Here is a 12175-nt window from a genome sequence, read left to right as displayed (position 1 = left end):
CAAATTAATTGACTTTCTCCTGGCACCTAGTCCCACCTTGTATTGCTCCTGTGTGATTGAGAGCACAAGCCTGCATTAGATGGCAAATTTCTGTGTCGCTTCCACAAAGCCCTATGATGATTGACCATGAATTGCAGACTCCACACTGACGGATACAGTCACTAAATGTGAGACCACGGTACGCGGTACATGCCAGAATAGCATGATTGATAGGTCAGGGAGATCACACATTGCTCTGTTTGAAAGAAGAGTTATTTAAGGCTATCCCATACAATCAATCAATCAGTCAGTCATTTGTAGAGTGTGTTGCTGTCATCCTTGGGGGTATCCAGGCACTGGGGTGTGATGTCCCTGTTGAAGAACCAGGTCTTGAGTCTCTTCCCGAAGCCTGCCAGTGAGGGTGCAGTTTGGAGAGGTAGGTGGTTCCAGGCCTTTGCGGCAATGTGAGTAAAAGAGCGTCCTCTGCTGCTGCTGCATGCCGGATTCTGGGTGTGTTCGAGGGCCAAAGAGGAAGAGCGCAAGTGTCTGGTAGGTTAGTGGAAGTGTAGACTGTGGTTGACAGTTCGGTCCTTGAGGGTATAGGGTTTTGTAGATGTGTGTTAGGAGCTTGAAATTATATTTCTTCTGGACAGGGAGCCAATGGAGGTGTGTGAGGTGGGAGCTGCTCTGGATGCACCTGGGAAGGTCCAGGATGAGTCTGGTGGCAGTGTTCTGTATTGTCTGGAGTCTCATCAGGAGCTGGGAGGATATGCAGGCATAGAGAGCTTTGCCTTTGTTGAGGCGGCTGGTGACAAGGGTCTGGGTTGGGTGATGGTTTCCCTGGTGTTGGTTGGGATCCATCTGAAGATTCTGCAGGGCATGCAGAGGGTGCAGAAGCAGGAGGGGTGACTGCATTATTCTGCCTCTTCATGGTCAGCTCCCTGTCGAGGATGTTGCCAAAGTTGCAAGCGTAGTCTCTACGCATAGGAGTGGGTCAGAATTTGGCAAGCCACCAGCTATAGTCCAAATTGGAAGTGATTTTCCCAAAGATCAGAACTTCCATCTTGTCGGCGTTGAGTTTGTCATTAGATCTTCATCCAGTCTGCTATGGTGGTCATGGCACTGCGGAAGGTGGTTCTGAAGGTAAAGGACTCTTCAGTGAGTGAGAAGATCAGTTGAGTATCGTTTGCGTAGGAGATGATGTTGAGTCTGTGGGATCTAATGATGTTGGCCATGGGGGTTATGTAGGTATTGAACACAGTGGGGCTGAGGGATGAACTTTGAGGTATGCCGCAAATTATGCCCTTGTTGCAGAGGTGAAAGTGGGTAGTTGGACGCTCTGACTGCCTCCTGTCAGTTAAGGAGGCGAGCCATTTGAGTTCATCGTATTGTATTCTGATGCTGTGGAGTCATTTGATTAGAGTATGGTGGGAGACGGTGTCAAACCCGACTGATAGGTCGAGGAGGATCAGGGCGGTAGTTTCCCAGTGGTCGAGAAGTGATCTGATGTCAGTGGCGACGATAAGTGCGATCTCGGTGCTGTGGTTGAACAAAACCTCATTGGGAGGTGTCTAGTAGGTTGTTTTCTTCCAGATAGCTGGTGAGCTACTGATTGATGGTCTTCTCGAGTATTTTGGCCGGGGCGGGGAGTAGAGCGATGGGTTGATAATTCTTGAGTTTGTTGGGGTTGGCAGAGGGTTTTTTCAGGAGGGGTTTTGTAGGAAAGTACCATCTTGCCTGGCATGTTACCCCCATATTTCACTGTATATATGTTGTTTTAGTTGTATGTGTCACTGGGACCCTGCCAGCCAGGTCCCCAGTGCTCATAAGTGTGCCCTGTAGGTGTTACCTGTGTTATGACTAACTGTCTCACTGAGGCTCTGCTATCCAGAACCTCAGTGGTTATGCTCTCTCATTTTCTTTCCAAATTGTCACTAACAGGCTAGTGACCAATTTCACCAATTTACATTGGCATACTGGAACACCCTTATAATTCCCTAGTATATGGTACTGAGGTACCCAGGGTATTGGGGTTCCAGGAGATCCCTATGGGCTGCAGCATTTCTTGTGCCACCCATAGGGAGATCTGACAATTCTTACACAGGCCTGCCAGTGCAGCCTGAGTGAAATAACGTCCACGTTATTTCACAGCCATTTACCACTGCACTTAAGTAACTTATAAGTCACCTATATGTCTAACCTTTACCTGGTAAAGGTTGGGTGCTAAGTTACTTAGTGTGTGGGCACCCTGGCACTAGCCAAGGTGCTCCCACATTGTTCAGGGCAAATTCCCCGGACTTTGTGAGTGCGTGGACACCATTACACGCGTGCACTATACATATGTCACGACATATGTATAGCGTCACAATGGTAACTCCGAACATGGCTATGTAACATGTCTAAGATCATGGAATTGTCACCCCAATGCCATTCTGCCATTGGGGAGACAATTCCATGATCCCCCGAGTCTCTAGCTCAGACCCGGGTACTGCCAAACTACCTTTCCCGGGGTTTTACTGCAGCTGCTGCTGCTGCCAACCCCTCAGACAGGTTTCTGCCCTCCTGGGGTCCAGCCAGGCTTGGCCCAGAAAGGCAGAACAAAGGACTTCCTCAGAGAGAGGGTGTTACACCCTCTCCCTTTGGAAAAAGGTGTCAGGCTTGGGAGGAGTAGCCTCCCCCAGCCTCTGGAAATGCTTTGATGGGCACAGATGGTGCCCATCTCTGCATAAGCCAGTCTGCACCGGTTCAGGGATCCCCCAGCCCTGCTCTGGCGCGAAACTGGACAAAGGAAAGGGGAGTGACCACTCCCCTGACCTGCATCTCCCCTGGGAGGTGCCCAGAGCTCCTCCAGTGTGCTCCAGACCTCTGCCATCTTGGAAACAGAGGCGCTGCTGGCACACTGGACTGCTCTGAGTGGCCAGTGCCAGCAGGTGACGTCAGAGACTCCTTCTGATAGGCTCCTTCAGGTGTTGCTAGCCTATCCTTTCTCCTAGGTAGCCAAACCTCCATTTCTGGCTATTTAGGGTCTCTGCTTTGGGGAATTCTTTAGATAACGAATGCAAGAGCTCATCAGAGTTCCTCTGCATCTCTCTCTTCACCTTCTGCCAAGGAATCGACTGCTGACCGCGCTGGAAGCCTGCAAAACTGCAACAAAGTAGCAAAGACGACTACTGCGACCTTGTAACGCTGATCCTGCCGCCTTCTCGACTGTTTTCCTGGTGGTGCATGCTGTGGGGGTAGTCTGCCTCCTCTCTGCACTAGAAGCTCCGAAGAAATCTCCTGTGGGTCGACGGAATCTTCCCCCTGCAACCGCAGGCACCAAAGAACTGCATCACCAGTCCTCTGGGTCTCCTCTCAGTACGACGAGCGAGGTCCCTTGAACTCAGCAACTCTGTCCAAGTGACTCCCACAGTCCAGTGACTCTTCAGTCCAAGTTTGGTGGAGGTAAGTCCTTGCCTCACCACGCTAGACTGCATTGCTGGGAACCGCATGCTTTGCAGCTACTCCGGCTCCTGTGCACTCTTCCAGGATTTCCTTTGTGCACAGCCAAGCCTGGGTCCCCGGCACTCTAACCTGCAGTGCACGACCTCCTGAGTTGTCCTCCGGCGTCGTGGGACCCTCTTTTGTGACTTGGGGTGAGCTCCGGTTCACTCCACTTCGTAGTGCCTGTTCTGGCACTTCTGCGGGTGCTGCTTGCTTCTGAGAGGGCTCCTTGTCTTGCTGGGCGCCCCCTCTGTCCCCTCACGCAATTGGCGACATCCTGGTCCCTCCTGGGCCACAGTAGCATCCAAAAACCCTAACCGCGACCCTTGCAGCTAGCAAGGCTTGTTGCGGTCTTTCTGCACGGAAACACCTGCACGGCTCTTCACGACGTGAGACATCCATCCTCCAAAGGGGAAGTTTCTAGCCCTTGTCATTCTTGCAGAATCCACAGCTTCTAACATCCGGTGGCAGCTTCTTTGCACCCACAGCTGGCATTTCCTGGGCATCTGCCCACTCCCGACTTGATCGTGACTCTTGGGCTTGGTCCCCTTGTTCCACAGGTACTCTCGTCAGGAAATCCATCGTTGTTGCATTGCTGGTGTTGGTCTTCCTTGCAGAATTCCCCTATCACGACTTCTGTGCTCTTTGGGGAACTTAGGTGCACTTTGCACCCACTTTTCAGGGTGTTGGGGTGGGCTATTTTTCTAACCCTCACTGTTTTCTTACAGTTCCAGCGACCCTCTACAAGGTCACATAGGTTTGGGGTCCATTCGTGGTTCGCATTCCACTTCTAGAGTATATGGTTTGTGTTGCCCCTATCCCTATGTGCCCCCATTGCATTCTATTGTGACTATACATTGTTTGCACTGTTTTCTATTGCTATTACTGCATATTTTGGTATTGTGTACATATATCTTGTGTATATTTGCTATCCTCATCCTGAGGGTACTCACTGAGATACTTTTGGCATATTGTCATAAAAATAAAGTACCTTTATTTTTAGTATATCTGTGTATTGTGTTTTCTTATGATATTGTGCATATGACACTAGTGGTACTTTTAGGAGCTTCACTCGTCTCCTACTTCAGCCTAAGCTGCTCTGCTAAGCTACCTTTTCTATCAGCCTAAGCTGCTAGACACCCCTCTACACTAAGGGATACCTGGACCTGATGCAAGGTGTAAGTACCCCTTGGTACTCACTACAAGCCAGGCCGGCCTCCTACAGGTTTGAGTTCCACATGTTTCCAGTTGTCCAGAAAAACTGACAGAAAGCTGAATGCTTCTGCCCTTTCCCTGCCCAAAATAGCCATTTAAAGGGCGTGTGATGGGCTACTTGAATATGCGCCTTTTATGTTAACTTTCTGCTGACACATCCAAGGGCTGATTATTTGTGTTGGCATTAAATCACCATTGCCCCATCATCCCCTCTGTCCCTCCCTTCCCCCTTCCCCCTTTTTGCTGACTCCTGGGCTTCTGATAATCTAGCAATGAAGTCTGACGGCTCTGTGACTAGAGCAGCAGTCTCACTGACAAATACTAGAAGAACGAATTGCTGAAATATGTTTGCTGACTGTACCTCTTGATGATGTATCTACCAGACGTTAATGTATCCCTGGGGTTATTTTGTCAAAACAAATTAACTTGTTTTAAATGCTTTGTTGCTTGTTTTTTTAATATTTTTTAATATGTTTTAGCAAGGTGGATGTCTTGTTATCACTTACTGGTCCTTTTTTTCTCAGGCAGTTTTCATTTTTCTTTGAGCTCTTATGAAATGACTGTAATCTTTCATTTGAAAAGTCTTCCATTGTCCCTAACGAGCAAATTGTAACAGTCGCTCAATTCTTACTAATTTGGCAAAGCAAAACCAGACTAAGATTAAATGATTTTTAAAAATATTTAATGCATTTCTCCTTGTTCTGATATTTATAACTAGCACGTAACAGTTTGCGAGTATGTTGTATCTGATAGAGACTTCTAGTGGCAGATTCCTTACCTTAGAATTTTCCCCCAGGCGTCAGACTGGATCCAGAGATTTTTTCTGCGAGCAATACCCTTGCGCGTTGGTAGGTGCCGTTGGTTGACTCCGTGGGCATTGTTGGTATTGTAGTCGCCGTGATGACGTCAGGAGTAGTAGATGACGTCAGTTCTTTTCTTTCCGTGCCATGTGCTGATCTGGAGAGAGCTACCCTTGGTCGCTTTTTGACCGACTTTGACCTTTTTGGTGAGTGTTTTGGTGCGTCGAGGGATGTCCCCAAAGACTGGCTTCAAACTGTGCAAGGACTGGCACCACATGATGTCAGTGAAGGACCCTCATCAGGTCTGTTTGTGGTGTCTGGAGCACGACCACAACCCAAAGTCGTGCTCTGAGTGCCAGGCCATGCACCCGAAGGCCGTAAGGGAGCGGTCCCTCAAGCTTATGGCAGCCCCGTTGCTTGACTCATTGCAGAGGAAGGACTCGAGACCAGTCGCGGAGCCACCACCATTCCTCTGCTTCGAAATCTTCCCATCAAGGTAAGAAGAAGAAGAAATCAAAGAGATCCCGTCATCCTTCGATGTCACCACGTCGCTCAGCTGATGCTACGCAGCAGGAGCATCGACGCTCGAGGCCTCCGTCTTCGGAGCCTGCTTCTTAGTCCTGTCTGCGTTTCCCCGAGTTTCCGGGAGCCGGGACGCCCACGGCCCAATTAAAGGAGTTTTATGAGGCCATGCGCCTCATTTTTGGGCAGACCGGCCTGATACAGCAGCTTTGGGCCCACGGGTTCGGTCGGAGGGGAGGGGGCCCTTTGGGTTCTGTGCTGGTGGCTCCCCCCTCTGGATCTGCTCTTGGATTCGCACTGGCACCAGTCGTACCATTAAGACCTTCCCGGTGCCAGTTCAATTGTCAATGCTCACGACATCGGTGGTGCCCACCATTGATGTCGACACGATACTTGTCCCCAACGACTCGGAGTCGGACCGGCATCGGCCGACGCTGCCATCTTCAATTGGGCCTATTCACCCCAGGTTGGATTCTGACCCTTTTTCTTATGGGTATGAATTCGGGGAAGAATTGGAGGCGTCCCTGGATCCTTATGAATACCCTGGATGACCCTAACTGCACAGGAGCTGGGCAAGGCCAGTGGTCTGGCTACCTCTCCAGACGCTGGCATGCTGTCTCCTCCTACCATGGCTAAGGCAGAGGGAGGGCGGCTGAAGTCCTCGGCCTTGAACTGCCTACTGTTCAGGTTAAGTATAATCTCCTGACAGAGGTGCTTCAACTAGGGGCTTCCACATCTGAGCCTCTTCTTCCATTCAATGAAGCCCTAACCGATGTCCTTTCGGGTACTTGGTCCAGACCCAACACATGGGCTCCTGTGAACAGGACTATCGCACGCCGCCATCGGCCCGCCCCGAACGACCCTAGATTCCTGGCCCAACACCCCACGCCTGAGAGCCTTGTCATCCTCATCCTTGGGTGCATTCCCTTCCACATCCCTGGATAGGGAATCAAAAAGGCTGGAACAATTTGGGAAGAAGATGATGTTTTCTTCCTCCAGTCTTGTGCTGCGGTCAGTGAACACCGCATGCTTTTTGGGCCGCTGTACCCACTCTCTGTGGGATATGGTCGCACAGGTTCTGCCACAGATACTGGAGGAGGCCCGTGCTATCATCTCCCAAGCTGTCACCAATGGGAGAGCCGAGGCAAAGTTCACTATCTGATGTGGGCTGGACACGACCTACTCTCTAGGTAGATTGGATTGGACAACGGTGGCCTTGAGGCGCCACGCCTGGTTGCGTACATCTCATTTTTCAGGGAATGTCCAACAGACTCTTATAGACATGCCCTTTGATGGCTCCCTTCTCTTTGGAGTCAAAACGGACTTGGCTTTGGAGAGGTTCAAGGACTCCCGGTTATGGCTCGGCCCTGCGGCCTTTCCACTGCCCCTCGCCTCCAAAAGTCCAACTTTCGCCCCTTTGGTGGCCACATCAGGGGCTCTCTGTCGCATCCCTAACCCAGCCACTGTGCCACCCATGCTGTTCAGCCGCTGCTTGGCCGGGAATGCCGAATTCCACATGGGCGTGGAACAGGGAACCAGAGGTCTGCCCAGTAAGCCCCTGCTGCTGCCTCCAAACCCTCATACTCCGTTCCCTCATAACGGTCCAGTTGGCGGCAAGATTCGCCATCACCTGCCCCACTGGGAATCCATCAGTACGGACAGGTGGATTTTGTAGATCGTTCAAAGGGGCTACTCCTTTCCCTTCGAATCTGCCCCAACAGCCATGCCTCCATCAGTCAGCCGTATTCCGGAGGTTCATTTGGCACTTCTCTGCCAGGAAGTTGTGGCTCTCTTGGCCAAGTGAGCCATAGAGAGGGTCCCTGTGCCAGAAGAAGGTCATGGTTGTTATCCCCGCTACTTTCTGATGCCGAAAAAGGACTAGACCTTCGGGACCTCAATCTCTTCCTCAAGAAGAAGAAATTCAAAATTCTCAGCCTGGCTCAGGTCCTTTCTGCCTTGGACCAAGGAGACTGGATGGTAGCGTTGGACTCGAAGGACACTTATTTCCATATTCCCATCCTACCTGCCCACAGAAGTTACTTTCAATTTGTGGTAGGTCACAAGCACTTTCAATTTACCGTGCTCCCCTTCGGCCTTACCAGCATCCCTCGGGTGTTCACGAAAGTGATGGTGGTGATTGCAGCTCATCTGCGCAGGTTGGGGGGGGGGGGTTCAGTCTTCCCCCTGCCTCGAAGACTGTCTGTTGAAGGCAGACTTGCCCGGAAAGTCGTCTCCCGCCTTCAGACAGCAGCAAATCTCCTGCACACGCTGGGGTTCACTATAAACGTGCCGAAGTCACACCTAACTCCCTCTCAGATGCTCCCTTTCATCTGAGTTGTTCTAGACACAGTGCAGTTTCAGGCCTATCCTCCTGAAAAGCGAGTCCAAGATATTCAGGCTATAATTCTGATCTTTCAGCCTCTGTCTTGGGTTTTGGTGAGACTGACTCTGAGGCTGCTGGTCCTCATGGCCTCCTGCACCCTGATAGTAACACATGTCAGATGGCATATGCAGGCTTGAAGTTCCAGTTGGACTTGAAGTTCCAGTGGGTGCAGCATCAGGGAAATCTCTCAGACGTGGTCCAGTTCTCAGAGGGGACTTGCGAAAGACCTGCAGTGGTGGCTTTGGAATCCGTATTGGATCAACGGAAGATCCCTCTCCCTTCCCCAGCCAGATCTATCCATAGTGACGGATGCATCACTTCTGGGATGGGTTGGCCACATGGTAGAGGCAGAGATCAGAGGTCTCTGGTCTCCGGCGGAGTCATGGCTCCATATGAATCTTCTGGAGCTCTGGGCGTTCCGGCTTGCGTTGAAAGCATTTCTTACCTCTCTCAGACAGAAAGTAGTGCAAGTGTTCACGGACAACACTACCACCATGTGGTACTGTAACAAACAGCGTGGAGTAGGGTCCTGGACCCTTTGTCAGGAGGCACTACACCTCTGGACATGGCTGGAACATCAAGACATTACCTTGGTGGTTCAACATCTAGCTGGCGCTCTGAACACCAGAGCAGATGAACTCAGCCATTCATGCATAGCCGATCATGAATGGCATCTCCATCCGCAGGTAGCACAGGGTCTCTTTCAGCAGTGGGGAGAGCCTTGGTTAGATCTGTTCGCCTCCACAGAAAACATGCAATGTCAGCTGTTTTGAGCATTGGAGTTTCCAAGGTGGCACTCGCTCGGAGACGCTTTTCATTTTAAGTGGAACTCCGGCTTCCTTTCCGCCTATACCACTTCTGCCCGAGGTCTCAAGAAGATAAGGAACGACCGGGCCCATGTTATCTTGGTGGCTTCGGACTGGGCACAGAGAGTATGGTATCGGAAGCTATTGAGTATGACCACCGATCCTCCACTCAGACTGCCTCTTTGGGAGGATCTTCTGTCACAGCAGCAGGGGATGATTCTCCACCCGAACCTGTCCAATCCCTGCCTTCATGTGTGGAGATTGAGCGGCGACAGTTGACGGCTTTTGACCTTCCACCCAAAGTCTGTGATGTTATCTTGGCAGCCAGGCGTCCCTCCACCAAAACGGTATATGCCTGTCATTGACTTAAGTTTGTGGCATGGTGTACCAACAAATCTGTTGACCCTCTCTCTGCTCCTCTGTCTGAGGTTCTTTTGTTCATTCTTTCTTTAGCCCAGTAGGGCTCTGCTTTGAGCACCCTTAATGGTTATTTATCGGCTATTTCGGCCTTTCTTAGGTTGCCTGATCAGCCTTCACTGTTTAAGTCTCCTGTTGTCAGTCGGTTCCTTAAGGGTCTCACCCATTTGTTTCCTCCCACTCCATGTATCATTCCTCAGTGGGACCTCAATCTTGTACTTACTTTCTTAATGTGTGCTCCCTTTGTGCTAATGCACAATTATCCATTACAGATCCTTACTTTCAAGACTGTTTTTCTTGTTGCCATCTTTTCTGCTCGCAGTGTGAGTGAGCTTCAGGCTCTTTCTTCAAAGCCTCCATACTTGTCTGTGCACCCTGACAAAGTGGTGTTACGCACAAAGGCTTTCCTTCCTTCCCAAAGTTGTTACACCTTTTCATGTAGGCCAGTCCATCACCTTGCCTACTTTTTGCACACCTCTACATCCTTCTCATGAGGAGGAGAAACCACCGTCTGGACCCAAAAAGAGTGGTGGCGTTCTATCTCAGTCGTACTAAAGCTGTCCGGGTGGACGATCCACTCTTTGTTGGATGTGTGGGTGCGAAGAAAGGGAAGGCTGTGCAGAAAAGGTACTATCTCTCAATGGGTACTTCTGTGCATCAAGATGTGCTACGCTTTAGCCAAGAAGCAACCCCCTGAGGGCTTGCCCGCTTGTGCCACCAGAGCGACTGCTGCTTCCACTGCATTAGCACGTGGAGTTTCTGTCCTGGATATCTGCCAGGCAGCTACGTAGGCATCCTTGCACGTTTACTAAACATTACTGCCTGGACAGTCAGGTCTGTCTGGACGGCTACTTTGGTCGTTCGGTCCTGCAGGACTTTCTAGTATGATCTTGGTTCGCAGCCCACCTCTGAGCATGGCATTGCTTGGGTATCTATTGTAAGGTAAGGAATCTGCAACTAGGAGTCTCTAGCAGATGTACATGTTACTTACCTTTGGTAATGATATATATCTGGTAGAGACATATTCTAGTTGCAGATTCCTTACCGACCCACCCATCATCTCCGCCTGTGAACTGATTTCTGGGAACAGGGCTTCCCCATTCAGGGCATTAGCTCTGGCGCACCAATCTCTGTGTTTTTTGCGACTCTGCGCTTTGGTGTGGAAAGTCGTGAAAAGAAACTGACGTCAGCGTGCTGAGGTGGCGTCTATGTACTACTCCTGACGTCATCACGGCGACGCCGACGCCCGCGGAGGTAATGAATCTGCAACTAGAATATGCCTCTACCAGATATATTGTTCCCGAAGGTAAGTAACTTGTACACCAGGGCCAATTTCGTCCAAGTAAAATCCTAAAGTGCTGATATTTGGTGCTGGCCTGTAAACACCTGTCAGTACGCCAGCCACAGACCGAAATGGCCTGTTTAATGAGGTAGGGCCAGTCAATACTCCAGCTTTCACATGCTCCCGTCGACTGTGGGAATCAAAAGCTGACCAAATGTAAAAAATGTTTTTGTAAATTAAATCGGACTACGGCCCCTTCTGCCGTCTCTGAGCTCATACAACTAATCTTTGGAACCTATATTTCGTAGATGAATGGGGCATCTTAGAAATATCGTGTCGGAGTTCAAATTGAGAATATATGTTTATTTCTGTCGATGCTAATCAAAAAATATTCCTCAAAGTTGAGGAAAAATGCAGTGCCATGTTGTTGTGTCCTTTGCATGTGGAAGATCTTGTTTAGATAGTTCATCAAACACCGAGAGATTCATTTACATGGTCTCAGTTGCAAAATATAAATGTAAGGAATTGGGAAATATATTAGATGTGTGTTTAGCTGTAAATCTTCTTTCATAGCAGTGAGGAAACATTGTCGTCTTCTCCTCCCTTCATCCAAAAAATCTAAAACAAAGCTGGCTATAGCATTTCTTAAAATCTACATAATGGCCAAAACGTGCGTAAAATATGAAGATTAACGTGGACTGCAAAACATTTCATGCCGATGGCGTTTTCACTTGTGGACAAACATGAGTGAAGGGAAAAAAAACGGTCCTGTCTACTAGTGCAGATCCGATACAAATGTTTCTATTACACATATAAAATGTAAACAACGCAGACCCATCTTCCAGTGATCATGCAGTCTCTCCGTAGGAACGCAGCAGTGCCTACAGCTTCTGTCACCGGAGACAAATAGATGATAGCCACCAATTCCATCTCTGTACAGTTTCACGCATTTCCATGCATTTGTCTTAGTTCCCACCATTTCATTAATATATACATATTTTTTATTTTAGTATTACAGAAAGACTTGAAAATGCTTTAGAAAAAGCGGCTCCCCTGTTAAGAGAAATATTTGTGGATTTTGCGCCTTTCCTTTCTCGAACACTTTTGGGCAGTCATGGCCAGGAGCTACTAATTGAAGGAACAAGTAAGTATCATTTTTCCCCTTTGCGTTCTTGTTTATAAATGCCCAAGAATGTATTTAGTTTTTCAGATTATGGTGCTTCAGCTGATATAGGAGATCTAAGATGTTGCTAGCTTTTAAAGGTGCGAACATGTTAATTGTGAAATT

At 49.3% G+C, this 12175-nt stretch overlaps 1 protein-coding gene across 3 annotated transcripts in view; it reads left to right on the top strand.

Annotated features, from left to right (window-relative positions):
* LRBA (LPS responsive beige-like anchor protein) overlaps window positions 1-12175 on the top strand; it is a 1864610-nt gene that overhangs the window by 611401 nt on the left and 1241034 nt on the right. For all 3 annotated transcript variants that reach the window (XM_069242641.1, XM_069242642.1, XM_069242640.1), the window contains exon 33: window positions 11898-12031. In XM_069242641.1, the coding sequence (XP_069098742.1) occupies window positions 11898-12031 (134 nt within the window). The remainder of the gene's footprint in view (window positions 1-11897; window positions 12032-12175) is intronic.

Source organism: Pleurodeles waltl, chromosome 1_2 (genome assembly GCF_031143425.1).
Source record: "Pleurodeles waltl isolate 20211129_DDA chromosome 1_2, aPleWal1.hap1.20221129, whole genome shotgun sequence".
Taxonomy (NCBI): domain Eukaryota; kingdom Metazoa; phylum Chordata; class Amphibia; order Caudata; family Salamandridae; genus Pleurodeles; species Pleurodeles waltl.
This window is presented reverse-complemented; position numbering and strand designations above follow the sequence as displayed.